The following is a 26849-nucleotide window of genomic DNA, read 5'->3' as shown; positions in this document are numbered from 1 at the left end:
GAAGATCCTCCATTACTACAGAAAAATTCTGTTTCAGTTCATCTGCATATTATATTTTGCTTAAATTAAAAAAAATTTATATCATTTTTATTTGTTCAAAAAAAGAAAAATTTATTTGTCTCAGCATCAACTAACAGTTATTAGTTGATAACCATTTAAAAATATTATCTAGACTAGGGGTTGGCAAACCTTTTTCATAAAGAATTAGATAATAAATGTTTTGGACTCTATGGGCATATAGTCTCTGCTCAGATACTCAATCCTACCACTGTAATGTGAAAGCATCCATAAACAAAATATTAAAAAAATGAGTGTGGCTATGTTCCAATAAAACTTTATTTATAGACAATAAAATCTGAATTTCATATAATTTTCATGTGTCACAGAATACCATTCTTCTTTTGATTTTTTTTCAACAGCTGAAAAATGCAAACACCATTCTTAGCATGTTGTCGATACAACAGGTAGTAGGCAGGATTTGACCCATAGGCCATAGTTTGCTGAGGCCTAATTTGGTTCCAAATAATTATTACTTAAAATATAGCTCTTTGTATTTTCAATTATTTATTTAAAATAATTTTTGTTACCCTTTTCAAATGAAAACATATTATTCTTCGAATCAAAATTTATAATTTCCAACAAGTATGACTTATTAAAAAAATTAAGAATTAAAAAAAAATATTTAGGGCTTCCCTGGTGGCGCAGTGGTTGAGTCCGCCTGCCAATGCAGGGGACACAGGTTCGTGCCCCGGTCCGGGAAGATCCCACATGCCGCGGAGTGGCTAGGCCCGTTAGCCATGGCCACTGAGCCTGCGCATCCAGAGCCTGTGCTCCGCAACGGGAGAGGCCACAACAGTGAGAGGCCCCCATACCACACACACAAAAAAAAAATTTACATCATCTTTTATCTATTAAGTTAGAGAGAAAAACAGGACATTTATACACAAATATGTTTAACTTTACATACCACTGATGCTCCTCTGCCAGTCTGTGTACTACCAAGCCATGGCATGTTAATTGGAGTACCAGGATTGCTATGTGTGTATGGGGTTGTACCCTGCACAGCTGTTAAATCATCACGAGCATGTATAACCAAGAAATCTTCTGACCTACAAAGGAATATCAGCCAGAATGAAAGCAACCCATCAGTTCTTCATTTCTTCTGTTATACCTGAAAGCTCTAACATATGACTTTGTACTTCCCTTTAAAATTAATTTTCTTCAGCTCTGAACTCTCAACTTACAGACAATAATTTTGTACGTGAACAATTTCAGATCCCTTCACCTATTCTCTTCTAACCCTCGATTCCCTTCTTTAAAGCTCCAGCCACCCCTTCTTTACTCTTTAGCGTATCAATTTCCACTTTGCTTACAATCTAGGACTATTCCTTTAAAAAATCATTTGAAAGGTATAGTTCTGTGGATTTCATTATTCGTACTGCAATGTCACCAAATAAAAACAAAGTATAAGGGTACCCTTTGGTTTCCATTTCTATATCATCATCTACCCAAGTATAGATCTGTGTAGCCAGAATTCCAGAAACATCTAGTTCTTGAACATCATGGCTTGAAGCAATTGCTATGCAGTTTCTATTCGCCTGAAAAATAAATCATACAGTACTTTTTAAATAAAAATGCGTAACATGTATATGCGCTACTTTTGAAAATGGAGACTACAAAACAGCCTCTAGAAATGATAACTTTAAGGTATAGAATAAATAGTATTTTCACAAATATTTTAAATTAATTTTAATAAATAACTTTGAGTGAAATAATCATCAGCTTGAGCTTGGAGATATGTTTATATTCTAAGAATTCCAGAGCATTCAACAGAAAGTCAGCTATAAATGGAAATGCACATGCCACTTCATTTCTTCTCCCAGCACTGTCTCTCTAGTCTACTAGAATGGTACAATCTCCTTAAGGTTTGCACAGTTCAGAAATGTGGAGTGAGATGTTGAACAATATAGGGGCCCTGGGAGGTAAGGAAAGGTAAGGGAGATAAGGAACTCCAAACTAAAGAAATAATGGTGAATTATTCAAATAAGATGGTATCACTTTCACCTAAAGCCTTTCAATCTTAGGCAAGACAAACAGAATTTGGGAAAGGGTCACAAAGAAGAGGTGAAGAAGAGTGAGGGAAGTATGTCAGAAAAAATCATAAATGAAAAGTTGGTCAGACTAAATGATAGAAAATTTTAAACATCTACAAATTTAAAACATGTATCTCTAAAACAGAAAATGAAAAGATATTGACAGCAAAAAGAAAACAGGATTAGTATTTCCATTATGTAAAATGCTAAATACAAACTAATAAGAAAAAACTGAGACCCAAGAGATATGTGGGAAAAGGATATTAACTAGACTGTTGGAAGGTAATTCTCCATGGGACTCTCCACTTTTGTATGTCTTGTGAGTTAGCCAATGACTGCCTTTGTTTCACGGTATTATTGCCAGGATGTCTATATAGCTATAGTCTCTCCCTCCAGATCAAAAGGCAGATAAGCTTAATGTACATTAGAAAAGATTTGGGTATCATTGGCCTTCTTGCTGTCCCTTTGTGGGAAATGTACCTCAGGGAACCAGAGCAAAAATGCTAACATTCTAGTTTTTGCTATTAGTAATAAACTGTCCTTTGTCTCTGGTCTTGTGTCTTCTAACAGTATCCATTAAACTGTGAAAGTTAACTTGTTCCATTGAATGCAGGGGAAAATCTCAGATCATTCTTGACACAGATAATTCACAACTAAACAAATGGGGAAAAGTTCAATCTCATCAGCATTTTAAATTACTGCAATTTAAAGCAAAGGATATTTCTTAGCTACAAATTTAACAAAGATGTAAAAACAATATATTTGAAGAAATAAAAATTAAACAAGTACACTCTTACAGAGTCAACAGGAGACTTTGTATATGACTGTTCATTACTATTTACTTATATAATATATCCAAGTAAGAGAAAAAAGCTAGTCTGTTTTATAGCACAAAATATTAAAACCTTATTTTCTTCAGGGGAAGGAAGTGACTTGTTGAGTGTAAATAATAATTTTATATTTGTATTGTGTAATATGTATATATCATATTATATAGATACTACATCATGAGAACTGCCTGGCTAAGGGGCGAATCCCAAACTTGCCTGCTATGAACAGAACTAGTCACTGTTAGGGAGAGTCTATGAGGAATATGAGATGAAGAACACAGGTAAAGATGAGGACAGAATGACAAAGGATCTATCTCGGTGAAATCAAAGAAAAGACAGGCATAGGGAATTCCCCAGTGGTCCAGTGGGTAAGACTCTGCGCTTTCACTGCTGAGGGTGTGGGTTCAATCCCTGGTCAGGGAACTAAGATCCCACAAGCCGCACGGTGAGGGCAAAAAAGACAGACATAGCATAGGAAGATGAAGAATCAACTAGAAGTCCCTATACATTTTGCAGTAAGGCAATTAGGGAAGATAGGAGGGGAAAATGACTAAGATAAATTTCAACCTTGGACCACTGTACCGAAGGCTACCTCTTCTGTAAGTAGCTTATAGACACCTCTAAGGAGGATATTGAGTAAGAAAGCTAAGGAATACAAAGAAAACACTCTAGTTGGGCAGCTATTATAGCTGAAAGTCAAAGAGGGAGAATTTCTGTGAGTCACATATAAGCTTAATTTTGATCTATACGAAGAATCACATTCAACATATTCATATAAAGAAAACAGGAAACATTTTCTTTGGATTAGCTGCATGTGTTGTATAAATTCTAAAGGCAGGGGGACTTCCCTGACGGTCCAGTGGTTAATATTCTGTGCTTCCACTGCAAGGGGCATGGGTTCGATCCCTGGTCGGGGAACTAAGATCCCGCATGCCAAAAAATAAAAATAAAATAAAATAAATAAATTCTAAAGGCAACTGCATATATAAATACTTGAGACCTCTCTCTGTGTAGTAATAAAACATTTTATCTGCTATATATCCAAGATCAAATAAATTATCAAACAATATAATCATTTTATAAAATAAAAAATGTATTCACATTGCAATTTAAGGAGTAGAAAGTAGCTCTGGGAAAGGGAAACACTGCTACTGAATAAACTGACAGAACAGGAGACATTCTCCAACTATGAATACTTAATCAAAGAAAAGAAAAATGTCTATGTACTTACTTTATTAACAGCAAAGGCAGTAATTATATCAGATTCCTTATGAATAATTCTTGCTTTACCTCCAGGATATCCCGAATCTGCTTCTATCTAAATGGAGGGAAAGAAAATACAAAAATACAGTGATTTTAGTAAATGAAAAAACATAATATATGTCAGTCTTTCATTTAATACTTGCATAAATTAAGAAACTTTTCAGGTATTTCAAATCCAAAGGTACTATTTTACATGTTACTTATTTCTAAAACAAAATTTGGCAAGAGGAATTTACATCTTTTCAAATTTGCTTTTTCACATATAAAAAGATCATTGATATACAACTTCATTAACTGCTTATGTTCTTAAGCTGCAATAAGTTAACTTTAAGACATTCTAATTATTAACGTTAAGATAAGTTTACCGCGTTTCGTAGTATTATAATCCTTTGATATTTTAAATATTTTAATATTAAAAGGTCAGAAGGTAAATATCTTAGGTTTTGCAGACCAGTAAAGAATTATGTTGCATATTCTTTTTTAAAACAACCTTTCAAAAATATAAAAACCATTCTTAGCTCATGGCCTACAGAAGAACAAGTAGGACACAGCCAGCTGAATATATTTTACTGACTCTTTATCTAAAATAACTTTTAATTTATTAAAGGACTCTGAAATCCGGAAAGGCATAGTAATTTGCCCAAGTCAGTAATCATTTTAATAGCTGAATAAACCATAATTCAATATACTTTGGACAAGGGAAATATTATTTGACCTTTTGCTTACCCCACAGAAGGTATATACACCTTTCAACTCAGAAGAGAGTACTGTATAAAATCAACATTTACTAAAATAAACAGAGGTAAAATGAAGAGGCAATTGTTAAGAGTTGGAGATGTTACTTAATATACTATTTTGTTTCATTTTATTTTATCCTAACCTTCAACCTTTAAAATGAATTATTATAAATTGTTTCACAACTCATTGTGCAGTGCAGAAGTTATTAATTTGAAATCAGAAAACAAATTTACTTCCTGGAAAATTTAGATAAAATATCACCAATCCCCATCCATCGTTTGACCACAGAACTGAGTAGGGTGAGCAGTATTTTTAAAAATGGCAACTAAGATGACAGTTCATTTGCAAAGTTGAAAGAGACATAATCAAACCAAAATAACCATATGCAATCAAAACTCATAGTCACTGGATGTAAAGATGTCAAATATACTCTAATCTTAAATGCAACTGGATAACAAACATGAAAGAATTTCACTGCTCGTACCAGCATTTAGGTTGATTTGAGAAGTCAACTTCTTTTCTAAATAAAGTCTTAGTTCTGGTTGAGGTCCATCATCCAGTAAGAATGTCTAAGTCAAATTCTGTAATTTCATGACCAAAATCCCAACTTAACCACCTATCTGCCTGGTATCTAAAGTACACTAAGGGTCCACTACTGGGTGTTGAAGAAATTGGAAATAAAGACAAATGATATTTCCATGGAATAGAGGGATATGCTATTTGCTGGTAATGAATGGGTGGGTGGAAAATTTCAGTTTCACCGGCAGCACTTCTTCAAACTTTACACTCACAGAGAGGAAAGCATGAACTTCATAAACGCTTCTTCAGTGTGGGAATACATTCCTGTCCTTTCATTATCTAGATTTACTAAAACATTGTTTCTCAATAGTGCGGTCCCAAGAAGATCTGTGTGAGAATCAATTAAAGGGGGTGGGGTGGGGTAGAAGGAATGGTGTTTGGCATCAAGAGTTTATGCATATTCAATTTTGAAAACAATCGTAAGTTGTAGGAGATGAATTTGGAGAAGTAGGCACAGTTTAGCTTGCATGGGGCCTTAAAAGCCATAATAAAGAATTCAGATTTTATTTTAAGGTTAGAAAACCATTGGAGGGTTTTGATAATTCTGGATGTTGTGGGACAAAACATAAGGGGCGTGAGACTGGCTGCCAGGAAACTAGTTAAGAGGCAACTACAGTAGCTGAAGTAAGAGGCAGCGGTGTATTTGATTAGAGGAGTAGGAATGGTGGTACTGATTAAGTGGTTAGCATTAGGATAAATTTTGCCAATGGCTGAGACTACAGTAGTGAGTAAAAGAGAGGAAGCAAGGGTGACTCCCAGTTTTCAGACCGTTCTCAAAAAATGATACTGAGACAAAAGTGAAGGAAAGAATAGGTTTAGGTTGGGATTAGGGGAAGACAGAAAATTCTATGTTTTGACATTGAGGGGGAGGTAACTAATAGATTATATATGCAAGTCTGGACTTCATGAAATGAGCAGGGCTGGAGAGAATTAAGAATTATAATTTGTATGGAAACACAAAAGACACTGAATAGCCAAAGCAATCTTGAGAATGAAAAACAGAGCTGGAGGAATCAGGCTCCCTGACTTCAGACTATACTACAAAGCTACAGTAATCAAGACACTATGGTACTGGCACAAAAACAGAAATATAGATCAATGGAACAGGATAGAAAGCCCAGAGATAAACCGACACACATATGGTCACCTTATCTGTGATAAAGGAGGCAGGAATGTACAGTGGAGAAAGGACAGCCTCTTCAATAAGTGGTGCTGGGAAAACTGGACAGGTACCTGTAAAAGTATGAGATTAGATCACTCCCTAACACCATACACAAAAATAAGCTCAAAATGGATTAAAGACCTAAATGTAAGGTCAGAATCTATCAAACTCTTAGAGGAAAACATAGGCAGAACACTCTATGACATAAATCACAGCAAGATCCTTTTTGACCCACCTCCTAGAGAAATGGAAATAAAAATAAACAAATGGGACCTAATGAAACTTCAAAGCTTTTGCACAGCAAAGGAAACCACAAACAAGACCAAAAGACAACCCTCAGAATGGGAGAAAATATTTGCAAATGAAGCAACTGATAAAGGATTAATCTCCAAAATTTACAAGAAGCTCATGCAGCTCAATAACAAAAAAACAAACAACCCAATCCAAAAATGGGCAGAAGACCTAAATAGACATTTCTCCAAAGAAGATATACAGCCTGCCAACAAACACATGAAAGAATGCTCAACATCATTAATCATTAGAGAAATACAAATCAAAACTACAATGAGATATCATCTCACACCAGTCAGAATGGCCATCATCAAAAAATCTAGAAACAATAAATGCTGGAGAGGGTGTGGAGAAAAGGGAACACTCTTGCACTGCTGGTGGGAATGTGAATTGGTATAGCCATTATGGAGAACAGTATGGAGGTTCCTTAAAAAACTACAAATAGAACTACCATATGACCCAGCAATCCCACTACGGGGCATATACCCTGAGAAAACCATAATTCAAAAAGAGTCATGTACCAAAATGTTCATTGCAGCTCTACTTACAATAGCCAGGAGATGGAAACAACCTAAGTGTCCATCGACAGATGAATGGATAAAGGAGATGTGGCACATATATACAATGGAATATTACTCAGCCATTAAAAGAAATGAAATTGAGCTATTTGTAATGAGGTGGATGGACCTAGAGTCTGTCATACACAGTGAAGTAAGTCAGAAAGAGAAAGACAAATACTGTATGCTAACACATATATATGGAATCTAAAACAAACAAACAGAAAATCGTCATGAAGAACCTAGGGGCAAGATGGGAATAAAGACGCAGACCTACTAGAAAATGGACTTGAGGATACGGGGAGGGGTAAGGGTAAGCTGGCACAAAGTGAGAGAGTGGCATGGACATCTGTACACTACCAAATGTAAAACAGATAGCTAGTGGGAAGCAGCCGCATAGCACAGAGAGATCAGCTCAGTGCTCTGTGGCCGCCTGGGGGGTGTGATGGGGAGGGTGGGAGGGAGGGAGACACAGGAGGGGGGAGATGTTGGGATATGTGTGTGTGTATAGCTGATTCACTTTGTTGTAAGGCAGAAACTAACACACCATTGTAGAGCAATTATACTTCAATAAAGATGTTAAAAAAAATCACAATGAATATGGTCTTAAAGGTCATCTTAATATAAGGTTTCAAGTCATGCTTATAAAATGTGATTGGGCTGGATAAATGAGGGAAAAAAACCCAAATATGAATGCTAAAAGAGTTTTTATGAGATTAAACAGATAAAAAAAGTAAACAGGACAATTGTGGTTGACATGTATACACTGATGTGTATAAAACTGATGACTAATAAGAACCTGCTATAAAAAAACTAAAATAAAATTCAAAAAAAAAAAAAAAGTAAAGAATTATCATATGATCCAGCAATTCCACTTCAAGGTAAATACACAAAGAACTGAAAGCAGAGACTGGAATAGATATTTGTATACCAATGTTCACAGCAGTACTACCCACAATAGTCAAAAGACTGATACAACCCAAATGTCCATTAATAGCTGAATGGATAAACGAAATGCTATATATACATAATGGAATATTATTTAACCTTGAAAAGAAAGGAAATTCTGAAACATGCTACGAAATGGATGAACCTTGAAGGTGTTATACTAAATGAAATAAGCCAGTCACAAAAGTACAAATATTGTACGATTCCACTTATATAGGTATCTAGGGAAGTAAAATTCATAGACAGAACGTAAAATGGTAATTGGCAGGGGCTGGGGGGAGGAGTGGCAGAAATGGAGAACTACTGTTTAATGGGTAAAGAGTTTCAGTTTAGGGAGATGAAGAAGTTCTGGGGACGGATGGTAGTGATGGTTGCAAAACCATGTGAATGTACTTAATGTTACTGAACTGTATACTCAAAATGATTAAACTGATAAATTTTATATATATATTTTACCAAAATTTTAAAAAAAGGAAATCTTATGTGGAAACTGATCTGAATAGTGTCTGGGTTCCACAAAGCTTCCCTTAGGAGTGAAGAAGGGAATAGTACTAACAGACTAAATCCAGGATTCTACTACTATTTCAATTAAAGCAACAGCATGTTTAAAACTATCAACTCTCATTTAGTAAATAAGACTTCAAGGGTGGAATGAGCTCGGTGTCACAGAACAGGTCTATAGAAAAGCTGTACTCCAGGTCTCATTAGTTGTTTTCAGTTACTAAGACTTTCTACAATATAAAGCTGTATGCCTGGAGTACTTCAGCACTACTCTAATGATATAATAAAACGAACATGAAGATGAGATCTAAAGACTATCAAAGGCATACTAGAAAGAAATGGGAAGCAGTCAGATGAATATAAAATGACACCAATACCCAAAATATTAGGGAATATAAATATTAAGAAATAATTTTGTTTTCAAGATTATAGCAGAGAAATGAGAGGTAATAACACCACAGATTCTACTGTGTATTAAAAGGATAAGGGAATATTATGCATAACTTTACATCAATAAATATGACAACGGAAATGAAGCAGATAAATTTCTTGAAAGGTATGGACTACCAAAAGCTCACTCAAGAAGAAACTGAAAACCTGAACTGCTCTATATCTGTTAAAGAAAGAAACTGAAGTTGTAGATTTAAAAACTCCAGGCCCAGAAAATTTCTCTGGTGAATTCTACCAAACACTTAAAGAAGAAATAATACTGATTCTACACAAATTCTTCCAAACAATTAAAAAGGAGAGAACATTTTCCAACTCACTCTGTGAGGCCAGCATTTGTTAAAACACACACACACACACACACACACACACACGAAAAAAAACAAAGATAAAACAAAAAACCCAAAAACATTAAAAGAAACTAAAAACCAGTATCTTTCATAAACATAGGTACAAAAATTCTTAACAAAAATTTTAACAGATCAAATCTAATAATATATTAAAAATATACCACATCATGACCATATGGTTCTTACCCTGGGAATGCAAACTTGATTTAACATCAAACAAAGCCATCAATCTACTTAGCCATATTAAACAGACTCAAAGCAGAAAAACCATATGATCATCTCAACAGGAGAAAAAAAAAAAGCATTTGACAAATTCCAACATCCATGCCTGATTAAAAACTCTCAACAACCTGAAGAAAGAAAGAAACTTCTTCAGTCTTATGAAGGGCCTCTAAAAAAACCTTACAGATAACATCATACTTGATGACAAAAGACTGCATGCTTCCTCCCCAAGATCAGGAACAAGATAAAAATGTCTGTTTTCACCATTTCTATTCAATACTAGACTGGAAGTTCTAGTTAGTGCGGTAAGATAGTAGGGTATTAGCATAAAGATAAACAAATAGATCAATGGTCCAAAACAGAGTCCAGAAATAAACTTCCAGATATATGTCAACTGACTTTTTAAGAGAGAAAAGCAATGCAGTGGAGGAAAGGATAATCAAAGTGGTGGGACAACTGATACACAGATTTAAAAAAAAAAGTAACTACAATACATACTTCACACCGTATTAAAAAATTAACTGAAACTGGGTCATAGGTCTAACCATGACTATAAAACATCAACAAAGCAGGAGAAAATCTTTGTGACGTTAGGTTAGGCAAAATTCTTATAGAAAGAAAATCCATACACAGAACAAATTTTGATGAGCTCCAATATATCAATTAAGAACTTCTGGGGCTTCCCTGGTGGCGCAGTGGTTGAGAGTCCGCCTGCCGATGCAGGGGACACGGGTTCGTGTCCTAGTCCGGGAGGATTCCCACATGCCGCGGAGCGGCTGGGCCCATGAGCCATGGCCGCTGAGCCTGCGCGTCTGGAGCCTGAGCTCCGCAACAGGAGAGGCCACAACAGCGAGAGGCCCGCGTACCGCAAAAAAAAAAAAGAAAGAAAAAGAACGTCTGCAGTTTAAAAGAACTTGTAAAGAGAATGAAAAGACAAGAAATCATCTAAGAGGAAATATTTTAAAATCACATATCTAATTTGTATTTAAAATACATAAGGAACTGTTGAAACTCAACTAAGCAAACATACAACCCTATAAAAACAGACACAACATCTGAAAAGACACTTCAACCAAAAAGTTACACAAATGGCAAATAAGCACATGATTAAGATGCTTAATGCAAATTAAATCCATAACAAACTACCAGTACACATCTACTAGAATGGCTAAAATAAAAAGGCTGACCATACTAAGTGTTGGTGAGAATGTTAAGCAACTGATTTCATATACTGTCGCTGAGAATGTAAAATGGTACAATGGAAAATACTTAAGCAGTTCCTTAAAAAGTTAACCATACACCTACACTATGATTCAGTCGTTCCATTCCCAGGCATCTACACAAGAGAAATGAAAGCATATGCCCATACAAAAAAACCTGTGCATGAATATGATAAGTAGTCTTATTTGAAATAGCCCCAAAATGGTAACAGCTCTAGTGTTCATCAACAGGTAAATGGACAAACAAACTGTGGTATAGCCATAAAATGAATATAATTCAGTGATAAAAATGAATGAACTACTGAAATAAACAATATGGAAGAATTTCAAAATAATTATGCTAAGAGAAAGGACACAGAGAAAAAAAGACATATTGTATGATTCTATTTACATAAAATTCAAGAAAATGCAAACTAATCAGTAATGTCAGGAAGCAAATTGGTAGTTGTCTGAGAGAAACGGGGCAAAGTTAGGAAGGGAGAAGCAAGGAAGGAATTAAAGTTTTGAGGTTGATGGATATATTCATTATCTTGATTGTGATGATGGCTTCACCAATGTATACATATGTCAAAGTTGACCAAACTCTACACTTTAATAAATATGTGCAGTTACTTTAAGTCAGGTATACCTAACAAACCTGTTTAAAATAAAACTGTAGCAGATGGCTTGGAAAATTCTGGCCAAAAATTGTTATGATGTTAACCAAACAGAATGACTGCCTTTTGATGTAGTGTGATGACTACAGAAATACAACATTCTGATTATTAACATTTTATAAAATCTGTCAAAAGAAAAGTCTTAGGATAAGAATTCATGCTAATGTATAGACTATAATAATTAATGAGTACCCAGGCAAAGAATATTGTTAACTGATTAAAAGTCTGAATTACGTTCCCTCAAAACTTCTGAAGGCCATTAGAAATTTCCAAAGTTAAGTATGGACGGCATATATTTACTTTGCCAAAGTTTTAGTTACAATATACACTTTATATCAAATCAGTCTTTTTAAATTAATTGCATAGAATCCTTTGGGAAAGAAAAAGAAGTGGAAATTAGTAGCCTCAAAAAAAATATTTTGAAAAATCATTCCCCTAAAAATTACTCTGTTGAGATTGTCTTAAAATAAGAATATGAAACATATAAATTAAATACCAACCTACTAAAAGTTGTATTTGAATGTCTGATCACAGAACATCTGGGAGTTATTTTATGATTGTACAAATTCTCATCCTTTCTGCTCTTATTCTCAAGTACTCTGAGTAGTTACTATGCATAAGGCAATGTGCTATATGCTACTGATACCAGTAAAACAAAGGCTACATAATAGTATTTGATATATTTCAAGTAATTTACATCATAGGAGAGAATTTTATCTTCAAAAGTGATACTTGCAGAAACAGAACAATACTACTATACTTCTATAATACCTACTGTAATTACATTTTATTAAGAACCTTAGTTTTATTTACTCAGAAAAATCTGCAGCCAAAACAGGATACATTCAACTCCCTTTAAAACTGCATTGTCTTAATAACAAAACAGAAACAATTTTTATGATTGCAATATTTAACTTGTTAAAAAAAGAATAATTTGAGGGAATAGTAATTTAATTGCATTAGAAACAAAGTCCAGTCCAAAACTAAAATGCAAACACTTTGTTTTTCTTGTTAAAGAATGCAATTTCTAATTTCAGTTGAATGATATTTTGTACCTTATTGATGTTTGGCTCCTCCATCATAGAATTTTTGATGGTTTCACAGCTGTCCTCTAATGACTTCATCAAGAAAGAATAACCACATGACAAAGAGTAAGGATGAGATGTAACATGCAAAATACTGGGGATATTTTTTTTAATTTTATTTTTAACTAAATTTACTAAAAAACAACACTGGACTGAGTTATTATTTTTTTAATTTCATATATTTTAAAAGAAGCATGTGTGGGGATGCATGATTGGGGTTTGGGGAAAACTTAATCTGTCGGAACTCCTTAACTATCACTATAAATTTTATTCTATTTCTTAAGAAATTTTTACCCACTTAACTCATTTGAAACGTTGACATTAAAGCAAGATTGAGCCCAAAGTACTTTATACTACAAATTTCAGAGCTACTAGTGCCAGAGTACTATCAACTGAAAATTAAAGTAAAATTGCTCTCTTACACACTATTAAGTCTTGTCTCCATTATGATACCTCATTCCTCAAGGAAGACCTCCTGATTAGAAAATTTTTGATTCCTAGGTTTCTAATCCTCTCCTTCTCTTGATTTAGCCAGAAACAGTCAATAAAATGCTTGGAGACACATATCATTTTTAAAAGGGGATATTAGCACTTGTTAAAGAAAGAGATGGTTCAAGATCTTTAGTTCTCAGAAAATGGAAAAAAAAAAAAAACAGAAAAAGGAATTGGGGATAAAAATGACAGCTGCCAAGCATTTTTTTTGTTGTTGGTTATGATTCAGATATAGTCTATTTGCAGCTATCTATACTTTACTTCCAAATAAGCACAAACAGGAAAGAACTTCTATTTTAAAAATGCATGTGCCAGCAAACTACATTATATACGAAAAGAAAAGAACTGAGGATACACCAGGATTTTAATGTCAGATGAAGAAAATTTCATTTCCAAACATGTAAAGGAATAAATAAAACAGCACTCTCAAAATACTCTCCAACATCTCCCACTGAAAATTCAAGGCCTGTCACACATCTGTTAATATTTCCTAACCATCTGAAAAGTCAGGGACTTGGGCTCAACTATTTAAGTATAATCATCATTTTATAAAGCAGAGAGATGGAAGGTAATTTTGTTAATACCACAAAAAGGCTAGTCAACTTTCCAGTAAAGATTAAATAACTTTGTACCAACTCTATAAAGTTAATATTTTATTTAATTCCATCTAATCTATGTTTTACTACATAAAATTTTTCTTTTCATATTTCCTTTATCAAAATGTCACTATCATCAAGAATAAAACAACAAAGTAGTAACAAATAATTTCTAATAACTACCATTAATCACGCCAGGTTTTATATAAGTTAAGTTCTGCTAATCAAAGTACTGTAAATCATATTCATTTTAGAGATTTAAAAAAACTAAAATCGGAGAAAATATTTAGCTTAATGATAGCTATAAAACATTCAGTGCAACATTCATATTCATGCTTCTGATTAAAATAATTACAATACAAAAATAACTAAAATTTTCTTAAGATATCATGAAACTCCTAAGAAAACTAAGAATAAAACAGCAGAGGAATTTAACAGGAATAGTTGTACTCATTTATCCATTATCCCTCCATATGCATTCTGGCTTGGTTATGCTCCTCTATTTCCTTAATGACTCTATTTCCTGATTCAACTAGACAATCCAGTGGTAAACTAGTTTTGTTTTGTTTGTTTTGAGAATGATTTCATTTCCCAAATGCACTAAGTATATCAGCAGTGGAGAAATGTTTTTATCTTCATAACTATATTAATCAAATACGGCAACGGTTTTTAAAAAATGATTTTGTACTTGAAATTACTATGCCATATTTGCATGTTCATATTACACGGCACATCAAAGAAATCAAAGAAGTAATAACAAGCAGAGTAAACATGCCATTTGTACAGAATGCAGCAGTGCTTCATATACCATTATCAGGATGCTTTAACTTGTAATAAATTATTTTAGGCAAAGGTATATTTAAAATAAGAAACATTACCTCAGCAGTAAACATATTATAGTTACTCTGACACTCTTATCTAGCACATTCATTTTTTTTTAGCACATTCATTTTTAATTTTATTTATCAAAAAAATTTCTTAAACTGTTTTAAAGGGAATTCATATACTAAATATTTAAGATATATCTGACATAAGGTTAAAAAGAAATACATTAATTTGTATTATATCTAATTGTATCTATTGTTTGCCTAGATTTCAATGTTATACTAAGGTACACATGTCAGAAGTCTTCTAAGTTATTAGCAAGAACACTATATATTTTGTTTCCTGACTTGGCTATTCAAATATATTTACACAATCAGGCAAATAGTAAATAATAACACATGCAGTTGCCTCTTACAAATTAGTTCTTAAACTGAGAGACAATGAGATATATGTAATTTTCCTTTTTCAATAAGGTTAGATGCCATCTTGCTTTTTGCTAACTTGTCTATTAAGAAGCTGTTCTATTTCCTTATTTTTCCAACTGAAATATCTTCCTTTTCTCCTCCCACTTCAACAACTGCAAAGCTTGCTTTTAGATTAGTTCAGTGCTTCTCAAAGTGTGATCCACAAACCAGCCGCCAGTCTTGAACTCTTTGTTACTGATCCATGAGAAGATAAGGAATTAACTGCATCACTAAGTCCACTGTTTAATTTATCCAAAACTTTTTAATAGCAAAACTATTTCAAAGAAAGAGGCAATATGTTAATTTATATTCCAGTACAGGTTCCCCATATCTTCAAACTGGACTTACTAGTAGCACTGAACTAAATGAGAAAAATAATCTTTATGATAATAACATCAAGGTATAATCAACCAATTACAGTATAATTATAAATTTATTTCAGTCTGCAAAATTTTACTAAGAAGTATAATCAATACAAAAAAAGGAAAATGTACATATTTGAAATGTTTGCAGTATACAAACCTAGTTTCAATGAAACTTATAAGATAAACTTTATCACATGAAAATGATGGGAAATTTCCACTTTGCCTCTTAAAATGGTAATCATGACAACTCAAAACCAGGAAACAAGACAAAAAATCTTAAGTCAAACAGTATCTTTTTGGGAAATAAAAGTCCCAAACACATCTGAATTAGTTACTTTAAATTAAATTGGTTAGGAAAATACTGACCCTCTCTTTTTCTATGTATTAACTACATAATACATGTTTATGACATAAACAATGAGTTTTTAAAAGTCTGTAAAATGCAACTTATTCTTTATAGTTAAAAATACAAAAGACTTTAATAATAAAATAGCAAACAAGTTTTAATTTATACAGACCTCATTTAGACACCTTTTCTTTGTGAATATATTTCTGATAAAGGTTTCTTGAATTTCTTCCTGCTTCACCAGGTACTGCCAAAGTCTCTTCACAGACAGTGACAGATGGTGTTTAGATCTACAGAGAGACAATATGTTTCATCATACACTTCAGAGATTTCTGGTTAATCTGACTATATTTCCTTGGTGCTATATGAATGTTTATAATAATAAATTAACTAGAATCAGACCACATCATCTAGGGTAGCAATCAGCAAACTTTTTCTTAAGAGATAGTAAATATTTCAGGCTTTGTGGGCTATATGGTCTCTCCCCCAACTACTTAACTTCACCACTGAAGTGGGAAAGCAACCATAGGTAATACTAAAATGAAAGGGTGTGGCTGTAATCCACAAAACTTTATTTACAATGCAGAAGGAGAGTGGATTTGGCCCCACAGGCTGCAGTTTGATGACCTTTAACCTAAGAACATAAGATCTAACAAAAGAGGTATGCTTCCTACAAAAGATCTAGAAGCAAAACTACTCAAAGTGTTGTTTGTGAACACATACTGGACCATGAACTGTGTTACTGATGTGCAGTGAGGTAAGAGCCCATGAAAGAATGTAAATCAACTATGTCACTAAGCCACTAAGTACACTGTTTAGTTCAGTTAACATTTTTTGTAGTAAGACTTTCTTAATGAAGCAAGCAATGAATTGATTTACCTCTTGGTGCAAATGCTTTATCTCCTCATGTACAGTAAAACAGTTTGCTAACTAGCTATTCCAAATAGGTCTGCTCCAACGTAGATGTCAGAAAACACTGGCCCATGGCTCAAATCCAGCCTACCTTTCATATTCAAAAATAAAGTTTATTGACATTACTATATTTAGAATAGATAAGCAACAAGGACCTACTGTATAGCACAGGGAACTTGTCTCAATACAATGTAATAGCCTAAATGGGAAAAGAATTCAAAAAAGAATGAATACTTACATGGGTATAACTGAATCACTTTCCTGTACACCTGTAACTAACACATCACTGTTAATCAACTACACTCCAATATAAAATAAATATTAAAAAAAAAGTTTATTGGATCATAGCCATGCCCATTCGTTTACTGTCTATGGTTGCTTTTACTCTACAAATGGCAGAGTTGAATAGCTGCAAAAAGGATTGTAGGGCCAGTAAAGGCTAAAATATTTACTATATGAACCTTTGCAAGAAATGTTTGCTAACATCCGGACTACAATATGCATCACACAAAGACACAGATATGAGCCTAGAACAGCAAATTAAATATGGAAGTACTAAAATATTTTTTCTTTAAATACCACCTGATGACATTCTGATTTAATAAAACTCATATTAGAACAGTATTCATATGAAACCCTACTTGAAAGGAGTGTTTGTAGGTTCCAGCAAAGCTTTGTGGCGGAGAATTGCAGGACCTGCAGACACACTCTCTTCAGAGGTATGACTTGCAATATAGTTTTGAGGTGGCCCCCCATGGATTTCAAGTCGTCGGAGAAGAACTTGTTCCCAACATTGAAGAGTTTTTAGAACGGCATGACAAAGTGGTGAACTAACTGGAAGCTCTATAAAAAGAAAATAAAATTGACCCACATTTATCTTCTGCAGTAAAATGCTATATTCAATGTAGAGAATAAGATATAAACACACATTTTGGCAGAGGCGATGCGAAAGAGAGGTGGGCACAGAAATCCAGAGGATTGAAAAGAATGTCATAAATCTGTATAGCATTTCAACATAATTAGTGGCCTAGGACAACAGAATAAAAGGGCAATCTAAGTCAAAATTACATCATACCTTTACTACTAGAACTTGGAATAACATTTGTGACTTGTGATTTAAGTAACTGCCATAGTGGTTAAGAATCCGCCTACCAATGCAGGGGACGTGGGTTTGAGCCTCGGTCCAGGAAGATCCCACATGCTGTGGAGCAACTAAGCCCGTGTGCCACAACTACTGAGCCTGCGCTCTAGAGCCTGTGAGCCCCAACTGCTGAGGCCCGTGCACCTGGAGCCCATGCTCTGCAACAGGAGAAGCCACCGCAGTGAGAGGCCCGCTCACTGCAACGAAGAGTAGCCCCCGCTTACCACAACTAGAGAAAGGCGGGCGCAGCAGCAAGGACCCAACACAGCCAAAAATAAATAAATTAAATAAATAAATAAATAACTGCTATAGCAATCTCTGCTTTTGACTTTAATTTCGCACAAAAAATGTACCTGAATATTATAAAAATATGTTTGGGAGGAAAATTAATTGCTTTAAGCCTTTGTATCAGCCCAATTTATGTACAGCACATAGCTAGACTTCTTTTGAAAAGTAAAATAATATACAAGGTAAAAAAAGTGAAATAATACTTATTACAAAAGTCAGCACTTTCCAGTTCTACACTTCCATACTCCTGAATCCTGATCCCCCTTTCAACTTTTAGCTATTTCTGCTGTTTACCTTCAAAAATCAAAATAATATGCTTATGATTTTTTTCTATTTTAGAAATGATCTACTGATTTACTATGAAATATGAGAATAAACTTCCCCTCTCTCCATCATTCCAATACAGTCCATAATAATTTTTAGTTAGATTGATAATTTAGTGTCTACTTTGTTTTATATATATGTTAATAGAGATCACAGCTGAACTACTTGGTATACTATCATGCCCCTTTCTTTCCTGTACAACCTTTTTCTCCCTCAGAGTTAATAATTACTAAATTTTTGCTTTTGTTTAGTTTCCTACGTGTCTACAACTATTAAATCTTCAACACCTTGGCTAGAGCCATAATCACAGTCTCAATACAGTCAATCACATCAGCTTCAGATTCCCTGCTTTCTTGGACCCTGTCCTCCTAAAAGCACCTAACAATATGATAGACCCATAGGAACTTACTAAACGTTTTCTCCACTACTTGAAAAACAATACAAAATAAGTCAATCAAAAGCAATGGCAATATAAGTTTATGTTAAGCTATTTATTACCTGCAAGATCATGACCTGCAAAGGGATAGAAAGTCTTCAAATTGCTGAGCACCAACTGCACCATTGCCAAACGCATCAATGACCAACTAAAAATAAAGCAACAGTAGATCTGTTAAAAATTTACTTAGGGATTGAGAAGACTACACACTCTTTATCCAACAATTCACTACCAGGAATCTACCCTGAAGATATACCTCCACAAAAACAAAACAATACATGCATGTAGTTACTCATGTCAGCATTATCTACAACAGCAAAAGAGTAGAAATTACCCATCAGAGTAATTGTAATGGTTGAATAACTAGCTCTGAATCATGGAATGCTTTAGGGTAGCCAAAAGGATGTTTAAATGTTAATATGGAGTGAACCCCAGCATGTATTAATAAATAAAAAGCAAGTTATAAACATTATATAGTATGCTACCTGCTACCTTCTGTGTAAGAAAGCAGCGGAAATAAATTTTACACACACACAGAGACACACACACACCCTTATTTTTGAAAACAGAAGGATAAACCAGAAACTAATAAAAATAAGTATCTGTAGAGGGTATAGAGGAGGACTCAAGTGGAAGGGATATGAGACTTCAGATTTTATATTTTTATACAGATTTCCTTTTTTAATTAAAAAAAGATACCTTGGCATTTTTTTTTTCAAGCAAAAAATTTATTTCTTAGATTACTGATTTTTTACTACTCTAAATTGTGGTAAAATACATATGACATCTTAACTACCTTTAAGTGTACAGTTCAGTGACATTAAGTACATTCATATTGTGCAGCCACTACCACCATCCATTTCCAGAATTCTTTTCATCTTGAAAAACTGAAACTCTATAACCATTTAACAATAACTCCCCATTTTCCCTGTCTCCTAGGCCCTGGCAACCAGCATTCTACTTTCTGTCTCTATGAATTTGACTATTCTAGGTATTTTACATAAGTGGAATTATACAAGCATTTGTCTTTTTGTGCCTGGTTTATTTTACCTAGCAAAATGTCCTCAAGATTCATCCATATTGTAGCATGTGTCAGAATTTCCATCCTTTTAAAGGCTGAATAATATTCTACTCTATGTATCTACCACACTCTTTATTGCATTCAATTTGCTGACAGACACCTGAGTTGCAATTACCCCTTGGCTATTATGAATAGTGCTATTATGAGCATGAGTGTACTACTACCAGTTCAACACCTGCTTTCAATTTCTTGTGGTATATATCCAGAAGGGAAACTGCTGGGTCATATGGTAATTCTACTTTTAATTTTTGAGGAACTGTCATACTGTTTTCCACAGTGGTTTGCACCAGTTCACATTCCTACCAACAGTGGACAAGGGTTTCAATCTCTCCACACCCTTGCCAACATTGTAATTTTCTGTTTTTTTTGATAATAGCCAATTTAATGGGTGTGAGGGGATCTCTCATTGTGGTTTTTATTTGCATTTCCTCAATAATCTGTGATAGTGAGAATCTTTTCATGTGCTTATTTTGAAAAATGTCTGTTCAACTTATTTGCCCATTTTTTAATTGAGTTATTTTGTTGTTGAGTTACACAGATTGACTTTTGAGCCATGTAAATATTCCATATATTCAAAAAAACAAAATCAGGTTAACACAGGAAACCAGCAAATAAAAATCTCACATTGATACCAACACCAGACAAAGACATCACAAAAAAGGAAAATTACAGGCCAATATCAGTGATGAACATAGACACAAAAATCCTCAACTAAATACTAGCAAATCAAATCCAACAACACATTAAAAGGATCATACACCATGAACAAGTGGGATTTATCCCAGGGATGCAAGGATACTTCAGTATACGCAAGGATACTTCAATATACGCAAATCAATCGATGTAATACACCACATTAACAAACTAAAAAATAAAAACCATATGATCATCTCAATAGACGCAGAAAAAGCTTTTGACAAAATTCAACACCCACTTATGATAAAAACTCTCCAGAAAAGTGGGCACCGATAACATACCTCAAAATAATAAAGGCCATATATGACAAATCTACAGCTAACATCATACTCAATGGTGAAATGCTGAAAGCATTTCCTCTAACATCAGGAATAAGACAAGGATGTCCACTCTTGTCACTTTTATTCAACACAGCTTTGGAAGTCCTAGCTACAGCAATCAGAGAAGAAAAAGAAGTAAAAGGAATCCAAATTGGAAAAGAAGAAGTAAAACTGTCACTATTTGCACATGACATGATACTACACACAGAGAATCCTAAAGATGCTAACAGAAAACTACTAGAGCTTGTCAATGAATTTGGTAAAGTTGCAGGATACAAAATTAATACACAGAAAGCTCTTGCATTCCTATACACTAACAATGAAAGATCAGAAAGAGAAATTAAGAAAACAATCTCATTTACCATCTCATCAAAAGAATAGAATACCTAGGAATACACCTACCTAAGGAGGCAAAAGACCTGTACTCAGAAAACTATAAGATACTGATGAAAGAAATCAAAGATGACACAAACAGATGGAGAGATATACCATGTTTTTGGATTGAAAGAATCAATATTGTCAAAATGACTATACTACCCAAAGTAATCTACAGAATCAGTGCAATCCCTATCAAACTACCAATAGCATTTTTCACAGAATTAGAACAGAAATTTTACAATTTGTATGGAAACACAAAAGACCTCGAATAGCCAGAGCAATCCTGAGAGAGAAAGACGGAGCTGGAGGAATCACACTCCCTGAGTTCAGACTATACTACAAAGCTACCGTAATCAAAACAGTATGGTACTGGCACAAAGACAGACATACAGATCAATGGAACAGGATAGAAAGCCCAGAGATAAACCCACCCATCTATGGTCACCTAATCTACGATCAAGGAGGCAAGAATATACAATGGAGAAAAGACAGTCTCTTCAATAAATGGTGCTGAGAAAACTGGACAGCTATATGTAAAAGAATGAAATTAGAACATTCTCAAACACCATACACAAAAATAAACTCAAAATGGATTAAAGACCTAAATGTAAGACAGGATACTATAAAACTCTTAGAGGAAAACAAAGGCAGAACACTCTCTGATATAAATTGCAGCAAGATCTTTTTTGACTCATTGCCAAGAGTAGTGAAAATAAAACCAAAAATAAACAAATAGGACCTCATTAAACTTAAAAGCTTTTGCACAGCAAAGGAAACCATAAACAAAACAAAAAGACAACCCTCAGAATGGGAGAAAATACTTGCAAACTAAGTGGCCAACAAGGGATTAATCTCTAAAATATCAAACAGCTCATGCGCTCCATATCAAAAAAACAAACAACCCAATCAAAAACTGGGTGGAAAATCTAAATTGACATTTCTCCAAAGAAGACATACAGATGGCGAAAAAGCACATGAAAAGATGCTCGACACTGCTAATTATTAGAGAAATGCAAATCAAAACTACAAGGAGGAATCACTTCACACTGGTCAGAAGAGCCATCATCAAAAAATCTACAAACAATAAATGCTGGAGAGGGTGGGGAGAAAAGGGAACCCTCGTACACTGTTGGTGGGAATGTAGATTGGTAAATTGGTACAGTCACTATGGCGAACAGTATGAAGGTTCTTTAAAAAACTAAAAATAGAGCTACTATACCATGATCCAGCAATCCCACTCCTGGGCATATATATGGAGAAAACTATCATTTGAAAAGATACATGCACCCCAACGTTCATTGCAGCACTATTTACAATAGCCAGGACATGGAAGCATCCTAAATGTCCATTGACAGAGGAATGGATAAAGAAGATGTGGTACATATATACAATGGAATATTAGCCACAAAAAAGAATGAAATAATGCCATTTGCACCGACATGGATAGACCTAGAGATTGTCATACTGAGTGAAGTAAGTTAGACAAAGACAAATATTATATGATATCACTTATATGTGGAATCTAAAACAATAGTACAAATGGACTTATTTACAAAACAGAAATAAAGTCACAGATGTAGAAAACAAACTTATGGTTACCAAGGTGAAAAAGGATAAAGCGGGGGAGGGATAAATTGGGAGACTGAGATTGACATATATACACTACTATATATAAAACAGATAACTAATAAGAACCTACTGTATAGCACAGGGAACTCTACTCAATACTCTGTAATGACCTATATGGGAAAGAATCTAAAAGAGTGGATATATGTATATGTATAACTGATTCCCTTTGCTGTACAGCAGAAACTAACATAACACTGTAAATCCACTATACTCCAATAAAAATTAATTTTTTAAAAATCTCATAAAAACTGTTCTTTTCGATAAAGGAGTACTTCATTTTCCCTAATATACTTACTTGTTTCTTTTGGAAAAGTTATATTTTTCTATCAATTAACATACCATGTCATAATAAAATATATACACCTTTCAGATATAAACAACATATCATACTATCACTTATACATGTAAGGATAATAATGTAGCATTGGAGCTTTGAGGGTATTTGAACATTTATGATTTTTATATGTGTTCCACATATGCCATTTTTAAGAAACAAATCACTGACATCTTTGAGTACTAGTGTACTGAAAAGACATTAGATCTTTTAGGTTAAAACAATGCAGTTTGTTTATTGTAGGGAGCAAAGGGCAAGGAATGATATGACAGCAAGATTTATGAGAGCTGAAAAAAAGTACAGATTGTCCATTCAAGGGTAATCAAAAATTAACTGTCAAATTATTGTTAAGGAAGGGAATTTAACAATTTCAGCTAAAGAAATCTGGGTTATAATATAATTCACCAAGATATTAATTTCATGTATTATTTTCAAAATTACATAATGAATTTTTTTAAAGAAGCTTAAAATTAAATATTCCATACCTATATGAATTTGAATTAGAATGCTCTTGGAGATGGAAATCTGAAGCTAAAACATCTTCATCTTCGTCATCACTTTCCAGACTCTCCTCTGAATCATATTCTGGTCTACTTTGAGAAGCAGGTAGAAAAGGCTAAAATAAAAAAGTTACAGAATTTATCATCCAACTATCTGATTTAACACATTCAATTATACAGTCTAATATTAGCAATTTATCCCATTTTGGGGTACTTTGTTATAAGAAAGTAAAGTAACCAGTACTTGGTTGCTTCTTTTTTGACATTCTATGCCTTCAACATCACTTTACACAATTCCCTTATTTATTCATCCAATCAACAAAAATTTATTAAGTATCCACTATGTGTGAAAAGTATACTCAATGTAAGAAATTTTAAGACATATATATAGTCACTGTCCTCACAGCTCTTATATTTTAGTGGGGGGAAAAAACAGGCAAATAATAGAAAACTAAATATAAATTGTATTTAGCTGTGTTATAAAGAAGAAAATAGCATTGGCATCAAGAATATTAACAAGAGTTGAGATAAGCTGATCATGAAAGGCCTCTTTGAAAAGTGTCATTTAAGTGAGACCTAAAGGACAAGAAGGAATAAGCCATTTAACAAGAGGGAAGAAAAGCATTTTAGGTGGTATAGTATGTAAAAAGGCTTTAATAAGGTAAAAGAGTTTGGTATGGAAAAAAAAAAAAGAAGTTCGGCTGAAGCCTACTAAAGCAAGAGGGTTGTGTTGGGAGAAAAGCTGAAGAGAACAGCAGATGACAGATCAGGTAGGGTTTTTGTACAACACAGTAAAGAGTGTAATGGAATGCCACTGATGAGTTTTAAGTAGAGGATAGGTATTGAGATTTATACTTTAGGAATGTTACTATGACCATAGCCTTATGAGAGAAAAGTCAAATGTCAAGAGAAGAAATGGAGACATCAGTAACTAAGGCAAGAGTTGGCAGTCTGGATACAGGTGTGTGATGGAAATGGAGATAAATAACACATTCATGGTATATCTGGGGGAAAGCACAGATTTACTGATCAATTTGGAGAGCAAGGGAAAGAGAAGGAAAAGACGATTTCTGGGTTTCTGGCTTGAGCAACTATAAGGATGAAGATGCCGTTTACTAAAATGGGAGGACTTTGGTTGTGACATGGGAAGTACTAAAGAAAATAAGTATCAGAAACCTAAATCTTGAAGAAGATCAAGATTCACAGGTCAGGCAGAAAAGGAAGAAGAAAGAAGACTATGAAGAAATAAATAGTAAGGTTAGGAAATAAACTAGAAGAGACTGGTATCAATACAACAAGAGAGAAAAGTAATTCAAAAAGGAGGAAATAGTCACATGGATTGAATACTGCTAAGAAGTCATATAAGATGATGACAAAGAAGTTTCCTATACTTGATAACATGGATACCACCTGAATCTCAACAACAGCAGGTTTAGTGGGGTGGTTGTGTCACGAGTCATACAATGGGTAAATATGAACGGGACCTATGGTAATAGAAAGATAATGTGTTTATAGTTTTGAAAAGTTGAAGGAGGATGGGAAGCAGAGAAATGGGATAATAGTTCGAAAAAGTTTTGGGATCAAAGCAGGATTTGGAATGGGAGACAGCAGAGCACATTTCTGCTCTGAAGGGAAGAGCCAGTAGTGAAGAGAGAAGGGTAGAGAAGAAAAACAAGGATAGGATTCAGAATAGCAATGAATCTTTGATAGGAAGGATGCTTCCTTGATAATAACAAGAGAGAACAAGATGAGGGCTTCACGACAGAATGATGAAAGACTTTTGTCTGGTTCTTTTTTTTTTTAATGACATAAGATGATGTCATCAGTTAAGAGTGAGGATGAAAGAAGAGATGTGGGAAATTTGAAAAGAAAACTTATAAAATCTTGGGTCCAAAGAAGCCCAATAAAGAAACATAGCAGGGAGGGTAGAAATTCTGGAAAAGCTGAGTGAGGAGTTTGGTAAGTCCTCTTCCCAAAAAGAAGTAATGAAACTGGAAAAAGTTGTCAAAAACAACCATTTAAAGATACTGGAAACTGACCAAATACATACAGCACATAGAGAAGTATTTATTCAAGAAAAACTACTGAATCTCTGGTAAAAAGTGAGCATCTGGCATTTTGGCCAGGGGGTACTCCTAACCCAACCCCTGCCCTCTGTGGCCCATTTGTTCTATCAGGGACAGCAGCCTGTGAGGACAAAGAACTCTGTGGCCTGGCCAGAGGGGGCTGACTTTAATAAGAACTCCATGCCCATAAATCCAGAGAAAACTATAATTCGAAAAGATACATGCACCCCAATGTTCACTGCAGCACCATTTACAAGAGCCAAGACATGGAAACAACCTAAATATCCACTGACAGATGAATGGATAAAGAAGATGTGGCACATATATATAATGGAATACTACTCAGCCATTAAAAAGAATGAAATAGGGCTTCCCTGGTGGTGCAGTGGTTGAGAGTCCGCCTGCTGATGCAGGGGACATGGGTTCGTGCCCCGGTCCGGGAAGATCCCACATGCCGTGGAGCAGCTGGGCCCGTGAGCCATGGCCGCTGAGCCTGCGCGTCCGGAGCTTGTGCTCCGGAACGGGAGAGGCCACAACAGTGAGAGGCCCAAGTACAGCAAAAAAAAAAAAAAAAAAAAAAAAAAATGAAATAATGACATTTGCAGCACCATGGATGGACCTAGAGATTATAAGAAGTGAAGTGGGGCTTCCCTGGTGGCGCAGTGGTTGAGAGTCCGCCTGCCGATGCAGGGGACACGGGTTCGTGCCCCGGTC

At 34.4% G+C, this 26849-nt stretch overlaps 1 protein-coding gene across 1 annotated transcript in view; it reads right to left on the bottom strand.

Annotated features, from left to right (window-relative positions):
- The window catches only part of DMXL1 (Dmx like 1), a gene marked incomplete at its 5' end in the record, with an annotated part of 132187 nt that overhangs the window by 25204 nt on the left and 80134 nt on the right, over positions 1 to 26849 (bottom strand). Inside the window, 8 exons of the mRNA XM_082650313.1 lie at positions 968 to 1109; positions 1477 to 1598; positions 4155 to 4241; positions 12913 to 12975; positions 16203 to 16320; positions 17584 to 17785; positions 19194 to 19279; positions 24055 to 24185. Of these exons, the coding sequence (XP_082506439.1) occupies positions 968 to 1109; positions 1477 to 1598; positions 4155 to 4241; positions 12913 to 12975; positions 16203 to 16320; positions 17584 to 17785; positions 19194 to 19279; positions 24055 to 24185 (951 nt within the window). The remainder of the gene's footprint in view (positions 1 to 967; positions 1110 to 1476; positions 1599 to 4154; positions 4242 to 12912; positions 12976 to 16202; positions 16321 to 17583; positions 17786 to 19193; positions 19280 to 24054; positions 24186 to 26849) is intronic.

Source organism: Grampus griseus, assembly GCF_964374135.1.
Source record: "Grampus griseus genome assembly, chromosome: 3".
Taxonomy (NCBI): domain Eukaryota; kingdom Metazoa; phylum Chordata; class Mammalia; order Artiodactyla; family Delphinidae; genus Grampus; species Grampus griseus.
The sequence above is the reverse complement of the archived record's forward strand: the minus strand, read 5'-3'. Positions and strand labels throughout refer to the sequence as shown.